The sequence below is a fragment of the Mirounga angustirostris genome, unplaced genomic scaffold (assembly GCF_029215605.1).
Source record: "Mirounga angustirostris isolate CCGP_5_RB_7025 unplaced genomic scaffold, mMirAng1.0.hap1 SCAF_1, whole genome shotgun sequence".
NCBI lineage: Eukaryota > Metazoa > Chordata > Mammalia > Carnivora > Phocidae > Mirounga > Mirounga angustirostris.
Genome location: NW_026991709.1, coordinates 75,245,356 through 75,264,954, shown reverse-complemented (window position 1 = coordinate 75,264,954; position 19,599 = coordinate 75,245,356). Strand labels below are relative to the sequence as shown.

Here is a 19,599-nt window from a genome sequence, read left to right as displayed (position 1 = left end):
ATGTTTTTTTAACTTAAACAATATTATTCATACTCCCTTATGAGATAGTTTTCTCTTTAAGCACCACAAAATTATATTACGTAGATAAGCTGCCTTTCCCCCATATTGTGAAATAAGGAACTGTGTGTAGGCTCATCTGACCATCTATTCTAGTCCTTAATACTCTTTAAAGTTACTTTGACAATGTTTCTGGGCCAGCACAAGTGACAGACAAAATTGAAGTTGAACTCCCAGCCTTGAGTTGATTAAATAAGCTTGTTCAGTTGTAGGCAAGAGCATTTTGATGTACAGATGTGAAAAAGAAAAAGAAAAAAAAAAAAGAATCAAGAGAAAGCCAATGAGTTTTTGTTTTGTTTTCTTTATTTTTTAGCACAATGAGTGTAATCTCTTACAGACATGCTGAATCTCAAATAGTTCATGATGCTGTGGAGAAGGCAGAGATGAGAATTAAGAAACCAAAAGGCAAATTGTTTTGTAAGAAAGTTTTCTTAATATCTATCTCTGAGACATCTAGCATTACTTTCTCCTATAGTCCAATAAACCATACATTCCTGCTCTCTAGTAATGTATCCATTTGGTTGTAGCAATTTCAGTGACAGTTGTCCAAATGAACAGAAAAGAGATAGTAGCCAGCACAATCATAAGAAAGAGAAAGGACAATGATGCATATTTTTTCCATAAATTGAGACAATATAATTTATTTTAATTTTCCAAGGTGCTTTTTAAAATATTTTAATTGATAATAATTAGATACAACACTGTCAACTTGACCACTACAAGGCCATTTGATAGCCCATGCCAGGCAAAAGGACAACCGATTTGTCATTATTCACAACTTAAACCTTAAGTATACAATGGGCAGAATAAATGCCACTTTCTTTATGCTTAAAAGAGCTACAATCTTCAAGCAGTAGTGAGTAGCTGTGTATCTTTTTTCTAGTGTTCTTTTTGTATCCAGAGAACAAACTTCAGACACAGTATTTCCAAAAGCAGGCTAAAAGAGAAAGCAAAACAAATTATTAGGAGGATATTTGATGAAATACTACATTTGAATAAAATAGGTTATGTGTGCCTCAGTATGAGAAAGGGAGTTTTGTAAAAGGAATGTTCTATATGGTTGTTATTAGCCTCATGTGAATCTGTAAATTAATTAGAATGAAATAAAATTTGAAAATTCAGTTTCTCCATCACACTAACCACATTTAGAGTACTCAATAGTGACTTGTAGCTACTGACTACCATAATGGGCACTGCATTAGAGAATGGTCACATCATCACAGAAAGTTCTATTGGATAGCACTGTTCTACATGATAATGCATGTAATACAGTTCAGAGAATACAGTAGGTCATCCTATTAGATACATCCCTCTGTTTTATATTTGGGGTAACTGAAATCTCAAAGAGGAAGTCACATGAGTAAAAACTATGATAAATATGTTTCAATTTACTGGGGGGAAAGGAAGGAAGAGAGTTTAAAGTTCACTTTGCAGATCACCAAATGTTATTTAAGTAATTTATTTGTCACATTGAGTCTTCACATTCTGATCATTAAAATGATGCTTCAGAAAAATCAAACCAATTCTAACAGTATTTTAACTCCGAGAAACAAACTGAGGGTTTTAGAGGGGAGGGATGTGGGGAGATGGGAATGGGAGGGGGGTACCCGGTGATGGATATTAAGGAGGGCACATACTGCATGGAGCACTGGGTGTTATACGAAAACAATGAATCATGGATCACTACATCAAAAACATAACATAATAAAATTAAATTAAATTAAAAAATAAAAATAAAAAAAACAGTATTTTAATCTTCAAATGCACGAATGAGTCATTTTAAAAATCTTCTGTAGGTGGTTTCCAATCGCCTGACTTATAGTAGCTTCATAGACTCATTATAAATTTCTCTAATTTCCTTCAATCTAAATGGTTTATAAAATTAAGACCTCAGGGTGACAGGTCTTTGATTCGCAATTGATGAATGGGACACCCAATGAAAAAGAGTTAAAAAAGATACTCTTTGAAATACTCTGAAATAAATGATAAAAGTCTGTCTGCTTGCCAGGTTTCCCTCCTTCTCTATTAACTCTCTAACCTAGAACCCTCAAGTTCATCACCACCTACACACACAGTGTTATGACAGCACTCAGAGTCTACTTTTCATTTCTACAGGAGCCACGCTTCCTTTATATGAACCCACATTCAAATCTTATGAAAGGAGTTTATTTTCAGACATTAAACTGAGGACCCCGGCCCACTACGCCAATCTTCTCTTTATAGTGTGCTTTGGAAAGTTATCATCACTGCCCTTTCTGGCCCTTCAGATATCATTGAATATCTCAGTCTGTTGGGAAAATATAAATGTACACATATCCAAAAATTACTCATGAGTGGCTAGATTAAGTAGGCAATGGAATATAGTTAGGGAAATTTTCTGGACCTGGATGAAAGGAAGTGTCATGAATGACGACATGCCCAGCAGAGCCAGACTCTTCAGTGCTTATCTATCATGTATCATCGTGTGAAGGAAATCTCTCGCTAGCATCCTGGTGTCATCTGATGTCTGTTCGGTTTACTCTGGTAACCCTGTTTTCATCAGGATGCTATGTGTTGGACAGCTTTATATTTCTTTTTCATCTCCCATCCTCAAGTTTCTTCAAATGTGCTGCTCCTATCCTACGTCAGCTTCTGAATCCAAAAAGCTGAAGTCATTAGGAGTGCAGCTAAGTAAATAGACCAGAGTGAGAGCTAGGAGACTTTTTCTTTCTCCTTTTTTTTATTTGATAATTTGACATTACATTTTGTAAATCTAAGGTGTACTGTGTGTTACTTTGATAAATTTCTATATTGCAATATGATTGAAGTAGTCTATGTCAAATTACATCTTTATAGTACAATATTATTGTCCACTTTCATTACACTGCATTAGATTTCTATGACTTATTTACTGCTCATAACAAGTTTATATACTTAAACACCATCAATCTTATCCAAACCCCTTGCCTCCATGATCCCCTGGTTACCACTGCTTTATTCTCTGGTTTTTCACAGGTTTGACTTTTTTAGATTCCAGATAAAAGTGATATCATACAGTACTTGTCTTTCTCTGTCTGACTTATCTTGCTTAGCATAATGTGCTCATTTCATCCATGTCATTGGAAATGGCAGGATAGCCTCCTTTCTCATGGTTGAATAATATTCCATTATACACACACACACACACACACACCATTTTTATCCATTCATCCATTGATATATACCTGGAAGTAGAAGTGTTGGATCATGATGATGATAGCCATTCTAACAGGTGTGAGGTGACATCTCACTGTGTTTCTGATTTGCATTTACCTGCTGATTAGTGATGTTGAGCATCTTTTATGTGTCTTTTGGCTATTTTGATATCCTTTTCAGAAAAAAAAATATCTATTTAGTTCTTCTGCCCATTTTTTAATTAGATGTTTTTAAGGGTTTTTCTGTTGTTATTAAGTTGTGTTCTTTATATTTTTTAGATATTAACCTCTTATCCAATATATGCTTTGCTAAAATTTTCTTCCATTCTATAGCCTGCCGTTTCATTTTGTTGTTTCTTCTGCTCTGCAGAAACCTTTGAGTTTGATGTGGTCCCATTTGTTAATTTTTGCTTTTGTTGCTTGTGCTTTTAATGTCATGTCCAAAAAGTCCTTACCGAGACCAGTATTGATAAGCTACTGCTCTATATTTTCTTAGAGGAGTTGTATGTTATCAGGTCTATGTTTAAGTCTTTTATTAACTTCAAGTGAATTTTTGTGAGTGGTGTGACATAAGGGTCCAATTTCATTGTTCGGCAGGTGTTTCTCCAATTTTCACAGCATCATTTTTTGAAGGACTATCCTTTTCCCATTGGGTGTACACGGCTCCCTTGTTGAGTATTAGTTGACTCTATATGCCAGGATTTAATTGTAGGCTTTCTGTTCTGTTTCATTGGCCTGTATGTCTATTTTTGTGCCAGTACCATACTGTTTTTATTACTATGGCTTTACAGTATAGTTTGAAACCAAGTTTTGTTCTTTTATCCTCAGAATATTTTGGCTATTTGGAGTCTTTTGTTGTTCCACATAAACTTTAGGATTATTTCTTCTATTTCTGTGAATAATTCCTTTGGTATTTTGTGTGGATTGCTTTGGGGAATATGGCCATTTTAACAACATTTATTATTCCAGTCTATGAACACAGATTTCTTTCCATTTGTTTGTGTCTTCTTCAATTTCTTTCAGCAAAGTCTTAGAGTTTTCATGGTGTAGATCTTTCACTTCCTTGGTTAAATTTTTTCCTAAGTAAATGGACAGAGGGCCTGGATAAACATTTCTCCAAAGAAGCCGTACAATGGCCAACAGACATATGAAAAGATGTTCAATATAACTAATCTTCAGAGAAATGCAAATCAAAACCATAATGAGATATCACCTTATACTTGTCAGAATGGCTGTTATGAAAATAAATAAGTAAATAACAGCTGTTGGCAAAGATGTGGAGAAAAAGGAATCTTCATGCACTGTTGGTGGGAATGCAAAATGGTACAGCCACTATGGAAAACAGTATGGATGTTCCTCAAAAATTAAAAATAAAACTACCATATGATACAACACTTTTACTTCTGGGTATTTAACTGAAGAAAATGGAAGCAGTAATTTAAAAAAAATACATGCATCCCTATGTTGACTGCAACATTATTTACAATAGCCAAGATATAGAAGCAATCTAAGTGTCCATCAGTAGATGAATAGATAGAAAGATTGATTACACACACACACACACACACAATGGAATATCCATTAAAAAATGAAATTTTGCCATTTGTGACAACATGGATGGACCTAAAGGGTATTAAGCCAAATAAAATAAGTCAAAGACCATATGATTTCACTTATATGAAACTCTAAAAAATAAAACAAATGAACAAACAAAACAAAACAGAAACAGACTCTTAGATACAGAGAATAATCTGGCAGTTGCAGAAGGGAGGGAGTGAAATAGAGGAAGGAGATTAAAAGGTACAAATTCCCAGTTATAAAGTAAGTAAGATGTGGGGATATAATGTACAGCATAGGGAATATAGTTAAAAATATTTAAGAACTTTATATGGTAACAGATGGTGGATAGATTTATCCTGGTGATCACTTCCTAATGTTGTATTACTATGCTGAATACCTGAAACTAAAATAATATTGTATATCAACTGTAATTCAATAAAATTTTATTCCTAAGTATTTTATTGTTTTTGATGCTATTACAATTGGGATTTTTTTTTCCAATGCTTCATCATTAGTATAAAGGAATCCCACTGATTTCTGTAAGTTGATTTTGTAATCTGCCACCTTACTTATTAAGTATCATTAATTAATTTCAACAGGTTTTTGATTGACTTTTTGGGATTTTGTAAATATAAGATCATATCATCAGTAATTAGTGACAGTTTTACTTCTTCCTCCCCAATTTGGATGCCTTTTATTTCTTTGTCTTTCCTAATTGCTCTACCTAGGACTTCTAGTACCATATTGAATAGAAGTGGTGAGAGTGGGCAACCTTGTCTTATTCCCAAACTCAGAGAAATCGCTTTCAATTTTTCTCCACTGAATACGATATTAGCTGTGGGTTTGTTATATATGGCCTTTACTATGTTGAGGCATGTTCCTTCAATACCCAACCTGTTTTTATCATGAAAAGATGTTGTATTTTATTACATTAGACAGCACCATTTAGTGAATTTAGCAGGTGTCTACCAGTTATATATTAAATGATTAAAGCAAACTATAATATTCCCCATTAAGTATAAGTTACTATTGCATTAGCTGGATCTCTGGGTCCATCTTATCTTCACACAATGTTATTTATAGTAGACAACTTCTAGTTATGCAATAGAAGCACAGTTTAAATATAATGTGGGTTGTTTTTGTGACCTAACCTGGGCATCTACTTCATATGTTTATCACCACAAATATTTATTTTATTCCTACTACATACAAATATGTTTTAATATCTTCTTGCTTAAAAACAAAGAAGTTTCTTTGACCGCCTTCAAACTTACCTAGCTAATATCCCAATTTTTTCTACCCTTTAGAACAAAATTTCTCAAATGCGGTGTCTATTGTCAGTGGTTCCTGACAGATGATAAAAATATTGTTTTATCATGTTCTCTTTAGCCCAAAGTCCATCAAACAATTCTTGTCAAAGCCATTAATAACCTTTCATTCCTGTTCAGAAGGAAAATTGCAGTTGTCAACTTACTGGACATATTATAGCTTTAAATACACTTTCATTACTTCCTGGAAACAGTAGTCTTCCTTTCTTTGTCACTTCCTTCCTTGGTAGCTACTCCTATTAAGCCTCCTTTGCTGATTCTCTTGTCTGCCCAACCTCTAACCTTGGAATCACTTGGGCTTCAGCCCTGGCTGTCTTCTCTTTTATATCTAGAGTCATTCCTTAGATGGTCTGATCAAAATACCAAGCAATATTGATATGCTGATAACTATCAAATTTATATCTCCAATATGAGCTGCTTCCCTAAACTTCAAATTTATATATTCAATGGTCTACTCAGATCACTACAGAAGTCCCCCCCTTATCCATGGGATAAATGTTTCAAGACCCCCAGTGGATGCCTGAAACTGCAGATAGTACTGAATGCTATAAATACTATGTTTTTCCTATACATACATACCTACAATAAAGTTTAGTTTACAAACTGGACACAGTAAGAGATTAACAACAATAACTAATAATAAACTAGAACAATTATAACAATATGCTGCAATAAAAGTTATGTGAATGTGGTCTATTTCCCTCAAAATATCTTATTATGCTCTAGTCACCTTTATTCTGGTGATGATGTAGATGATACAATGTCTACGTGATGACATGAAGTGAGGTGAATGACGCAAGCACTATGACGTAGCATTAGGCTACTATTGACCAGAATTCTGATGATATGTCAGAAGGAGGATCATTTGCTTCTGAACCATGGTTGACCACAGGTAACTGAAACTTCAAAATGTGCCTAAGGAGGCTACTATACTTGGAAGATACTGTTATGCATGGCATAACAAGCTCAAAATATCTATGGTTGGGATATGACTCTCCAAATATTCCTTGTGCTTTTTTTTTTACATCTCCCGGGTGATTCCCTGAGCCTATTAAGTTAGATTAAGATCATGTGCCTAATTTTGGCAGTTAAGAGTGTGTTTACCTCCATTTCTCTCCTGTTCTACTACAGAGACACATAGAGTAGATACAGTGCAAAGGAAAATGACCAACATACACGAGACTTCATGTAATCAAAAAATAAATCTTAAAGCAAGCTAATTCACTGAGATTGTAAGGTTAGTTTGCTAATGTAGTTTGCCTAATTTATCCCCAAATACAATTTGACAACAAATACAAAGGGAATAAAGAGAGTCCAGAAATACAAGATCTCAAAATGTTGAAAGAACTAACCTCTTCTAGATCCCAAACACTATAAAATGAGATTTAAAACTACTCCAAGTGACAGAGACTCTGTAAAAAGCAGTTGGAATAAAGAACTCAGGGCAAAATCAGATCGAGCGTATAGTCTTTAAGGTATGTTCCAGATACTTTCAAGGCAACTGCTACTAAGTTGGGGGTGAGAATGCAGAATAATTAAAATTGCTTTTTTAAAAAGTATTTGCATGGAGCAAGTACATGAGAAGCTTTCTAAATTTTTGAAAGAACGTCGTTGTCAAAGAAACCATAAAGCCTAAAATAAAAATATCTTTGACACTTAAAGACAAAATAAACTTTGGGCTTCCAACTTTGCAGACGTAGGATAAGACCTGAGAAAACTGTGCCATCCTGGAGAAGGGAATAATCCCCAAGTAGCACATAAGATGTGTCCAGGGATAAAAATGAAGAAGGAAAAATTTCAAACAGTGCAGCCAGTGAAGCATTACAATGAGCAAATGACTCCTCCTAGGTACTAGAGGCTCCAGTCAAGACAACTTTTCTCATCCCCAAGGTAGGAGATCTTTATAATATTTGCCTAGTGGGATTTCAGAAGTGCTGGAGGGTAGCACTCTGTCTGTGTCTTGTTCATTTCCTTTATGAAAGGGATTATCCCATCCTTGGTCCTCTACCAATTATTGGAATTGTCCTTTTAGCTAACAGGTCTGTGAATGAAGAGGAAGAAGCTACATTGTAGCTGATGAAGACTAGTAAGTATCTCCTCCTGGAGAGACTGTTCTTTGTTCTGAGTTCAGTCAGTGAATGAGATCTGGGAATGTCTCTAATGGCAATGGGTTGAATATAGTCTATGTGGTTAAGCAGAGATCGAAGGATTGACTGTGTGTGGTAGAGACAGTGTTCCCCAAGTATTATATGTACTTCCTAAAATTTCTCAGCCTATCTTGCCAATATTTTGGTGTCAGCCCACATGACTAATTCTAGCCAATGGACTTCAGGAGAAGTGACACTTGTCACTGAACTGAGGCAGTTTGGAGCTGGGATGTGTCCTCTATCCCTTTCCTGTGTCTTGGCAATATTAGGGGCAGTCAAGATATAACAACCTTCTAGATGATATAGCCAGAAAATAGAAGAGGGTTGTACGACATGCATTGGACTTTACTATATAATAGGCCTCTGAGATTGGGATTAAAACTGGTACCACATCATAGCCTAAGCTATACTAATTATGGGAAGGCCCAATAAATCTCTATCCCAAAGCTTTTATACCACCAAACTTTCTCCTCTTCCAGCTATCTCTGGCTCAATAAATAGAAATTGCCCTCTTTTTCCTAGTTGCTTAAAACAAAAACTTTGGAATCATTTTTGATGCCTTCCCTTTTTTAAAAAAACACAAACCACATGTAATCCTACAACAAATTTTGTTGATTTTTTTTACTCAAATTATATCCAGAATCAGACCCCTTCTTACCGATTCACTACTGCCACCCTAATCCAAGCTACTACCACTTACTATCTGAACCACTAAATTCTCTTCATTAATGGTTTCTCTGCTTCTACCTTTGCCCATCTTTTGCAGTATATTCTCTGTGAAGCATCAGAGTGGTTCTGTTAAAACTTATCTCATATTACTCCTTTTGCTAAAAGTTTCCAGTGATGTCCTATATGATACCCAGTAAAAGCTAAAGTCCTTAAGAATCCTGAAGGTTCTCTCTCTTACAGCTTCCAATTCATCTTCTACTACCCTCTCCTTCAGGCTCACTAGCTGAGTCACTTAGCAATCGGGTTATTTTTGGCATATAATTTCACCTCTCTGAGATGTAATTTCCTCATCTATAAAATAAGCGTAGTAATAGCTATCCTATGTGGTTTATGATGAAAATAAAATAATAATTATAGTACTGCTCAAAACCATAAAGAACAAGTTAGGCTTACATAGTACTTACTATATGCCAGGCATTATTCTAAATGCCTTTCATTTATTTACTCATCAAATCCTCCCGACAATCTCATAAAGATAATTATTGCTATAATTTGCATTTGGGGGCAAAGAAAATGAGACACAAGAAGTTACATAATTGCTCAAGGTCACACAGGTAGGGAATGTCAATGTTGATTTGGACCCAGGCAGTTTAGCTCTAGAGCCTATGTATTTAGCCACAATAGTTTGACATCTTAAAGCATAAAAAGTCTGGTATATGCTAAGTATTTAAATAATACCAGTTCATCCTCTTCCCACTTAGTAGCATTGTGAAATAGGCTTTTGAACAAGTTAAAGACAAATCTGGGAGGAGGGGAAAAATGTAAGTAAATAAAATGAGTCTTAGGAAGGCTTACATCACTATATGAATGGAGAAATATATAATCAAATTTTTCAAATATAAGAACTAATTCAGCAATAAACAAGAATTTCCCAAGAAATATTATAAAAAATAAGAGGGATCCAAAAGACAAATCTTTCTAAAATTAAATATTATGATTCAAACCTTGAACCCAGTGTTAGAGCAATGAGGGTTCTCCTTACTTCAATAAAGATGTTCTAGAATTTGCATTGACTTAAAACCTGACTGCTTCGATTTGTGATTCTCCCAACTCTAGTCTTTAAGCAAAATAGCAAGCCATAGTTCACAATTTGAGGCAATAAGGGCATATTTTACTTAATCCTGGAACATAAGACCTTATTATCCACTCCTGTAAACATGACAGAGCTCAGATATAATCATATGGGAACATATTCATTGGCATCTTCTTTAAAAATATCAACCTTGATCTTGATAATCACCATAGGATTAAGAAATGTCAAGTTAACCATTTCCCTCTTAGTAATAATTGCAAAAGTAATCTTTCAGTTGTCAATTATAAAACTTTGAAATGAAAATTTACCTCGCTTATTTGGATGGGAAGAAGATAGACCATCTATAGCATAGGATATCTCAGCATCTTTTGCCTCCATGAACTGCTCTTTTAGCTGTTAAAAAGCAAATATAAAAATTATCAATCTTTAATAAGAACGATGCTGCTGGGCGCCTGGATGGCTCAGTCGTTAAGCGTCTGCCTTAGGCTCAGGTCATGATCCCAGGGTCCTGGGATCGAGTCCCACATCGGGCTCCCTGCTCGGCGGGAAGCCTGCTTCTCCCTCTCCCACTCCCCCTGCTTGTGTTCCTGCTCTCGCTATCTCTCTCTCTGTCAAATAAATAAATAAAATCTTAAAAAAAAAAAAAAACGATGCTGCTTCCTGTTGAAAAAGAGGAATAATTAGAATAAGAAAGGAAAAAGAGTAGGAAAAAATAGAAGAAAGGAGAAAAAAGAGGAATGGAAAAGGAGAAAAAGTAATAAAGAAAATAAACAAAAATAATTAAGTGGAAAAATCCAAGGAAACCTATTTAGAGACTGGCTGGGAAAGGCACATGACTCAACAGGAGATCAGGAAAAAAAAAAGGTTTATAGTGAAGGATGTCAACTCTGGGTGTTAGTTAATGGGGAGCCTATTAAGACAGCCTGTGTTGCTGGACTGGATTTGATGTCACCTCTAACAAGCAGTCCTCTTCAAGGAGCTTCAAAGGGTTGTATAAATGTTTGAAGTTCCTGAAATATTTCTCCTTTCCAGCAGGAAGTGAGAAGTATTTTGAGGCCCTACAGTTTTTACCTGGAATTCAACCCATGTTAATTTTTAGCAAGCTCTCTGATTGCCCATGCTCTGAAGACCTACTTCTTTTTGAACTCTACTCCAAAATAGAGTTCAGCCTGGCTGCTGAGGGTGTCCATGTCTGACCTGCTCAGAGTGATGGGGCATGATTCTCTCTCCCAAACAGCCACACGGCTTGTATAATAATGGATTTGCATGCATGTATGTGGTTGTATAATAATGGATTTGCATGCATGTATGTGGACAAGTTTTGAAATCATCTAATCTGGTGATTTTCAAATTTTCTTCCCAGCATGTCAAGCAGTGGGGGAATAAGGCTGCTAAGGGGCTTCCTATCAGGAGGGCTGAGAGCAGGTCAGGAAGATGACCCTTCATGTCCCCAACCAGCTGCTTTAAACAGGACAGCTCCACTTTCATATGCTTCATTTACTAGGAACACATCCAATTGATTTGGGAAAAAGTATTTCAATTTTTAAAAAGAGTAAGTATATTATTGAAAATCACCAATCTAAGTATAGCCTCCCATTTTACAGATGAAGAGATTTAAATCCATAGAATTTTGATTTGTCCATGGTCTTATAGTTAGGTAATTGGAGAGCTGGGATAAGAATCCAGATTTTCTACACATTTTATCTCAAGATCACTTCAGCTATATATAATTTTGTTTTGGTTTTCTTTTCTTTCTTGATTTTTTTAAGTGTAATTTGACTATTTTTTTCCCTAGTGATTAACTTTACTCTTTCTCTAGCAGGAATACAAAAATTTTACAGTATAGTACTAATAATTTTTCAAACTATGCCCAAAGATAAGAAAATGCCTTAGAATGATTATTAAAATTGAAATTAAGTATTTCACATTCTCACCTGGTTAAGTTCTTCCAATTTGTTAGCCAGTTCTCTATCTGCAAGATACATTTGTCATATGAAAAATTTCATTGTAAGTAATATTTGATTCACTTCAGGACACACATTCAGGATCTTATGTGGAAGGCAAAGGTCTTTTTCATATGATTTAAGACCACCCATCATCCCTGATATAAAACCCAAATACTTTCTCAATGCCTATAATATTGAATTGCAACCAGTTATATAATGAGAAAATACCTAATTTCTAGCAATAAGCACAAAGATTTCTAAAATAGGCCATAGTTCTGGGGCGCCTGGGTGGCTCAGTCAGTTAAATGTCTGCCTTTGGTTCAGGTCCTGAACCCAGGATCTTGGAATCGAGCCTGGGCAGGGAGTCTGCTTCTCCCTCTGCCTATGCTCATGCTCGTTCTCTCTCTCTCTCTCTCTGTCAAATAAATAAAGTCTTTAAAAAAAATCATTATAAAATAAAATAGACCATAGTTCCAACAAGCACTATTATTTAGAAATAAACTATTTTACTGACATAAGGAAATCTTATGAAACAATATTAAGTGAAAAAAGCAGGACACAAGCATCTATATAATTCAGTTGAGAAAGATAAGCCCAAAATATAAATAGTAACTCCCTCCCTTACAATTTGAGTATAAATTTTTCTTTTTTATAATTTCATTCATTCTCTTCAATGATAATATCTTACTTCTAATTTTAAAATGTTGTATTTTTGAAGTATTTATTAAGATATTGTTGTAGTCAGCACATTGTCCCATAAATAGACATTTTCTTTAGAAGACCAAATGTTTTCTGAGAGTATACCACATTAACATATTGTCACATTTTCTCTCAGGCTAGACTTACTAAGTTTCTGACAGTATTTGTCATTTCTTGGAGAACATTCTGACACGTAATTGTAAATTAGATTCTCCTGTTCTTCAAAGAAAAAAAAAATCTCAATTGGTGTAGCTTACATTTCCCAATGGTTTATACTCCAACCACTTCCCACATTGGGAGAATTTGATTGCAAAATGTGTTAAAACTGCTATGAGATTGCTGTTAATTTGTGAAATTTCTAGTGGAAACTTATGAACAGATGTGAAACATACAGTAAAAAAAAAAATACATATATATTAACTGTACCAGTGAGGATTTGCATAGATAAGAAGAAAATATGAGTAAAGATCACTGGTGTGGGGCGCCTGGGTGGCTCAGTTGGTTAAGCGACTGCCTTCGGCTCAGGTCATGATCCTGGAGTCCCGGGATCTAGTCCCGCATCGGGCTCCCTGCTCGGCGGGGAGTCTGCTTCTCCCTCTGACCCTCCCCCCTCTCGTGTGCTCTCTGTCTCTCTCATTCTCTCTGTCTCAAATAAATAAATAAAATCTTTAAAAAAAAAAAAAAAGATCACTGGTGTGTAACTAGATGGTTACCGATCTGACTAGGACCTTCTAATTGAAGAAAATAGGATTTTAATATTTGTTAATAATGCCATTGCTTTTAGCATGAATATGAAATAATAAAAACACTTAAGCCATCAGTGCAGCATAAAAGGGAGTAGTTATTATTTTATTTAATATAAATATACATTTAGAAAGAGCAAGTCAGAGGACAGAATAACTTCTTGACTCACCAATGTTAGAAGGTCTTTGGAAATCAAAATTTTTATTCAGTAGAGCCAGCAGTAGTTCTTCACGATTTGTATCTTCTTTATCTGGAAACAATTCATTTCCTGTAATAATCACCTCAATGTAATAAAACCTCTATTTTCAATCTGTGTCACTGAAAGTATTTCTAATTAAATACATTTTACAGGTAACTATCAATGCATATAGTCACTGATAAAAGGGGTGTGGAGAAGGGTGTGTAATCCAAAAAGATGGGCTGTTAAAAAAAATCATTGAATGTACTGGAGCTCTCAAACAGAGATTGTGAGAGAGGAAGAGGGAGAGACAGAGAGTATGTCTGAAAGATGACACCCTAAAATTTACCTGCCATCATTCCTAGGTAGTAGAATCGCAGGTAAATTTATTTTTTACCTGTGTTGTTGAAATTTTCTACTCTTGTGTGTAATATGAAAAACATAAAAGTTATATTTATAAAGAAAAAATAATTTTTGATTTTAAGATTTTATTTGCTACACACATTTAAATATGAGCCATTTTGTGTTCGGAGAGTGCCTTTAAACCATCTAAGGAAACCTGTGGAAGAGGTGGTATAATGTCTCTTTTCTCCCTATTGACATCTTTCCATCTTTGTCAGTTTCACTCCCAGCCCATTCATTGATTAGATGCTCAACTCTTTCAGCACTTTAAAAATAGAAATATTACCCAAATTTTTGTAAATATTTTTATTCTGGAGTAGAAATCAGGACAATAGCCTTTACTCAAGCTATAAAACATGAAGACTCAACAAGATATCTATTAACAATGCAACTGAAATAACAACTAGTGTATTACAAACAAAATAAACTTTTGTGAGGTGGCCTGAAAAATCAAACCTTTATCATAGAACTTCTATTGGATCATCTTCCCCATTTCCTAGCTCCTCATACTAGCTGACAGTGTGAACATAAGGTAGATTTGTGAGTTTGAAGTTTAAAAGTGAGAACATTGTGGTTGTAGCTACAGAAATGGCTCATAACTTGACTATATTATTCGATGAAATCATCTGCCTTTCCTGTGTCTACAAAATGTTTATTGATGCGCTCAAAGGACTAAGAGGCTAATGAAAGGAATGAGAATGCTTTGGTGAGGAAGCAAATGGATGACTTGGGGCAAGTGACAGCATTGTTTCCACACCGACCAAACATAGTTCACTGGTGCTCAGCTCTACAATTTCCTTTACTTCATAAACATAGAAATTATCTGTGACATTCTGGTTTTTTCTATTGATTAATTAAAACACTAATAGAATATCAACGGAACTTTTGCTTCACATTAATTAAATGAAGACCCTCAGAGATAGTTTAGTTTAAGACATGGCCATGCAATAAGGTAATTGTTACTACAGTTGTTTATGAAAATGTTAAATCATAAACTTTAAAATGTTTCAGTTTGAAAAAAGACATAAGGTACATTTTATAGCCAAATGATAATGGCTACTTAATTCAGAAAGAGAACTGTGATAAGAGAAACTGATTCATTGCCTTAACTAGAGAAAGTATAAGACTAGAAGGAAGTGGGGCACCTGGGTGGTTCAGATGGTTGAGCATCTGCCTTTGGCTCAGGTCATGATCCCAGGGTCCTGGGATAGAGCCCCACGTCCCGCTCTGCCCCTCTCTGGCTCAGTGGGGAGCCTGCTTCTCCCTCTTCCTCTGCCTCTCCTCTTCCCCTTCCCCCTCCCCCACTCATGCTCTCTCTCTCTCTGTATCTCTGTGTCTCAAATGAATACATAAAATCATAAGAAAAAAAATTAAAAAAAAAAAAAGACTAGAAGCCAAACTATGGAAAGAGCCAAGATGTCCATCCACAGATGAATGGATAAAGAAGATGTGGTATATATATATACAATGGAATATTATGCAGCCATCAAAAGGAATGAAATCTTGCTATTTGCAATGATGTGGATGAAACTGGAGGGTATTATGCTGAGCGAAATAAGTCAATCAGAGAAAGACATGCATCATATGATCTCACTGATATTAGGAATTCTTAATCTCAGGAAACAAACTGAGGGTTGCTAGAGTGGTAGGGGGTAGAAGGGATGGGGTGGCTGGGTGATAGACATTGGGGAGGGTATGTGCTACGGTGAGAGCTGTGAGTTGTGTAAGACTGATGAATCACAGACCTTTACCTCTGAAACAAATAATATATTATATGTTAAAAAAAAAAAAAGAAGAAGAAGAAGATAGCAGGAAGGGAAAAATGTAGGGGAGGAAATCGGAGGGGGAGATGAACCATGAGAAACTATGGACTCTGAGAAACAAACTGAGGGTTTTAGAGGGGAGGGGGGTGGGGGGATGGGTTAGCCTGGTGATGGGTGTTAAAGAGGGCACGTACTGAATGGAGCACTGGGTGTTATACACAAACAATGAATCATGGAACACTACATCAAAAACTAATGATGTAACGTATGGTGATTAACATAACATAATAAAAAAGAAAGACTAGAAGGAAGTAAGGAGGAAAGTGTAGAGCTGAAGGTTTTATGTGCTTAATTCACAACCCACTTCTGCATATTTAAGTGGAATATTTTTCACAAAAGAAAATTAATCTATTTGCCTTTCTTTACCAGTTTTGTTTCCAGTAACTACACTTGTATTAACTGTCCTCACAGAAAGTCTTGTCACTACCTTTTAAGGCAACCAACGTTTACAGGAATCTCTGAAGAAAAAATTTTCTCAAAAAATTTTTTAAATATTTTTTATTCCTAAAGTTAAGATATTGTCTAAGAAATATAAAATGTTTTTTTCTAGTTTTCATTTTTAGTTTTAAAGGATAACAGTTTTAAAAGAAAAAAATTACACATACTTTGACTATGTTTCTGTCTTTGAACTAAAGTCATTTGAAAAAATAAATAAATAAATAAAAGTTAATATTGATAAAAGAAATGTTTGAATAAAAATTACCTGAGTGTAGATGCATCCTTAGCACAGAGGATGGCAAAGTTACCCAGACATGACAGAGTGAATGCTTTTGCAAATACACAGATAAAACTAGTTCATTACTACTTAAGATACTGACTCAAAAGATTTTATTGTCTCCTTGCTTTTCGTTCAAATGTGAAGCATTTTAGTGGAGACAGATGAGAAATTTTCCCAGAAAGAAACCTGGAAACCCCCCAAAATGATAAAATACCAAAAAAAATTAATAAATTTTCTGCAGTCTTCTGGGTCATGATATTCACTCTTCAATCTTTTGTGGTAGGCAATTTGCTCAGTGTGAGCATTTCCCATCAAGCCAGGCTTTTCTATAGCCCCGACCAAATGAAAGCTGGCAGACTGTGCCATTTGTCTTGAGTATTGTCTAACACAGAAAGAACAAGGGGTGGTAACCACAACTTTGTACTCTGTTAGTGGACAAATGCTTATTTGAAAAATGTGTCAAAAGACCACAATAAGTCAAATGGTTGGCTGCTTTGACAAATATGTGTATGGAGAGAAGCTCACTCTAATCATAGATAATTTAGATCAGAAAATAACCTTAGAAGTAATTTAATCTTTCCCATTTACACACAAGGCAACAGATCCAAGGGCATCCCAGAGAGAAAACTTTTCAATATGCTGCCAGTGATAGAAGGACATCAGTGTTTGGTCTTCTGGGGTCAGAGGTGTTATTTAATTTTAACCTAGAAAAATGTCGTAGAGTTGGATTTTGCTGTATCCCACATCCACGTGAAATCAGAAGTTACATTTACTACTAACATCCTAATTTTGCAAAGTCCTCAATGAATAGTCTCATTTTTCCTCACACGTTTGCACTATGCTAAGAACATTGAAAATCTCATTATTTCACAGGAAGAGCAATGGAGGCCCACCAAGTGCAGTTGATTTTGACTGGCCAAAGACAAAATGTGAGCCATGGGTAAAATCCAGATTTTTTGATTCCCAAGCTTCTATTTATATCTCTGGGAAAATTTGTTTTTCAATGGGAAAATCCCTATAAATAAATAACGAGGATTTATGCAATTTTATTTTCACTGCCAAAAGAACTGCTCTAACTTTCATTGACTTTTTTTTTTAAGATTTCATTTATTTATTTGACAGAGAGAGATAGAGCAGGAACACAAGTGAGGGGAGTGGGAGAGGGAGAAGCAGGCTTCCCAACGAGCAGGGAGCCCGATGCAGGGCTCGATCCCAGGATGCTGGGATCATGACCTGAGCAGAAGGCAGATGCTTAAGGACTGAGCCACCCAAGCGCCCTTTCATTGACTTTTTTTTTATTATGTTAATCACCATACATTACATCATTAGTTTTTGATGTAGTGTTCCATGATTCATTGTTTGCGTATAACGCCCAGTGCTCCGTGCAGTATGTGCCCTCCTTAATACCCATCACTGGGCTAACCCATCCCCCCAACCCCCTCCCCTCTAGAACCCTCAGTTTGTTTCTCATTGACTTTTAAAACCACATTTAAGCAACATGGTCTAGTAAAATTGAATTCCATCTAAAAAAGAGAAACTTGATCCCTCTTCTCAACCCATATCATGTAAACCAAATGTATTATGTTCTGATTTGGTTCCTCTATGTAGGACAAAAGGCTCGTTCCTTCCCATCAAGGAGGTCAGTTAGATGACAGTAACCTCAAACTCTCAAGCTGGAAGGGAAAATAGAGAGCACTATTTTAAGTTACTATTTTTCAAACATAAAGAAATATATAAAAGTTTCAATGATGTTGTTTGCCTAATAAATCAACATTAAATTTAGCTCCCCTGATTCTCAGATGAAGAGCTATTTCCACTACAAAATACATTGAAAATTTTAAAGAAAGATCAATACAAGTTACAATATTACAAGAGCAGAAACTTATTTTTTCCAACTTTACATGGTAAATATTTGTAGATGTCATAGATTAAATTATTTCATTTAACCTAAGTATCATAAATATGTTAGAAATCTGATAAATACAGTCAATGAATAATGTGGGTGTTAGCATCATCCTCCTGAAAATACTATGTAGATTTCCCCATGCATTATTTTTTTCCAAATCTCTGCAAACACGAATTTCCGTCCTAATGTGTTATTCTCTGAGCCATTCTCCTTTCGTAAGTAACTTATTCATGATCTCATTGGATAAAAATACTGTTTTCTTTCCCCAAATGTACTTTAAGAATATGCACATATTAGTTAATTGATTGTATTACTATTTATACATTCGCTACCTTTGGTCATAGAGTAGAAGTAAGAAAAATGTGCCTCATAATTAGAAAAAAAATAAAGTGTTGTTGAAATAAATTTAGTATAATGTTGGTTAAAATTAATTTACTTGTGAAGAACAGCCTCACAGATTACATTTAATTTAAAACAGCAACTTCTGAAGAGATGTTTAATGATTACATCGTACTAATGCCTTAAAGTATTATTTTGATACTGGCAGAAAAACCAAGGCAATGCAAAGAGGAGGATAAGGATTATTTACCCATCTGTAGGACTTTAGACTCATGTGTACATACCTTGGATCAGATATGGCCGTCCATGCACCAATTCCAAAAAAATCAGTACAGATAACAAAGTTAGGAGTCCAAAACAAAGAGTGGCTGAAAGGATCTTGTTCATGTTAAAAATCTTCTTCTGTGCTAGCAGAGAAACTGGACTCTCCCAGTCAAGATGCATACTTCAGTGGCTCTGGAATGCTGCAGAGATCACTTTTAAAAGGTGGCAAGTGAGCTTCAACTACAAATGATCTGGACAAAGAAAAAAAAAAACTTATACAATGTAATGCATTCTGTCAACATGATTCACTACTTGGAGAAGTGACAAGTTTGCTACTGGGTCAATAACAGGAAGAACCCAATCGATACATCTCATACCTGCCCATTTCACTAAAAGCAGGCATTCCTATGCACGCCCACGCACTCAGACACATACACAAGCTTAGAGCCAAAATTAGCAATGTAGAACCTGTTGGTTAGATTTTCATAACAAGGAAATGGGAACAAGGCCTTTCATTTGACTAATTTAGAGCCCCACGGAGGTCTTCCTAATA

The 19,599-nt window shown here is 35.3% G+C and overlaps 1 protein-coding gene across 1 annotated transcript; it reads right to left on the bottom strand.

Moving 5' to 3' along the window:
- Positions 1 to 634: 634 nt before the first annotated feature.
- On the bottom strand, positions 635 to 19,288 carry UTS2B (urotensin 2B). The gene is made up of 5 exons (XM_045863658.2): positions 19,067 to 19,288; positions 13,586 to 13,684; positions 11,955 to 11,999; positions 10,336 to 10,422; positions 635 to 994 (listed from the first exon to the last, which is right to left on the bottom strand). The coding sequence occupies exons 1-5, from the start codon at positions 19,224 to 19,226 to the stop codon at positions 969 to 971; spliced, it is 417 nt and encodes a 138-aa protein (XP_045719614.1). The 5' UTR covers positions 19,227 to 19,288; the 3' UTR covers positions 635 to 968.
- Positions 19,289 to 19,599: the final 311 nt, after the last annotated feature.

Coding starts and splice junctions, on each gene's coding strand:
- UTS2B (XM_045863658.2), bottom strand. CDS start 19,226: ATGCATCTTGACTGGGAGAGTCCAGTTTCTCTGCTAGCACAGAAGAAG. Junction 12,000..13,585: donor CCAAAGACCTTCTAACATTG/GTGAGTCAAGAA, acceptor TGTATCTTGCAG/ATAGAGAACTGGCTAACAAA. Junction 10,423..11,954: donor AGAACTTAACCAGGTGAGAA/TGTGAAATACTT, acceptor TTGCTTTTTAAC/AGCTAAAAGAGCAGTTCATG.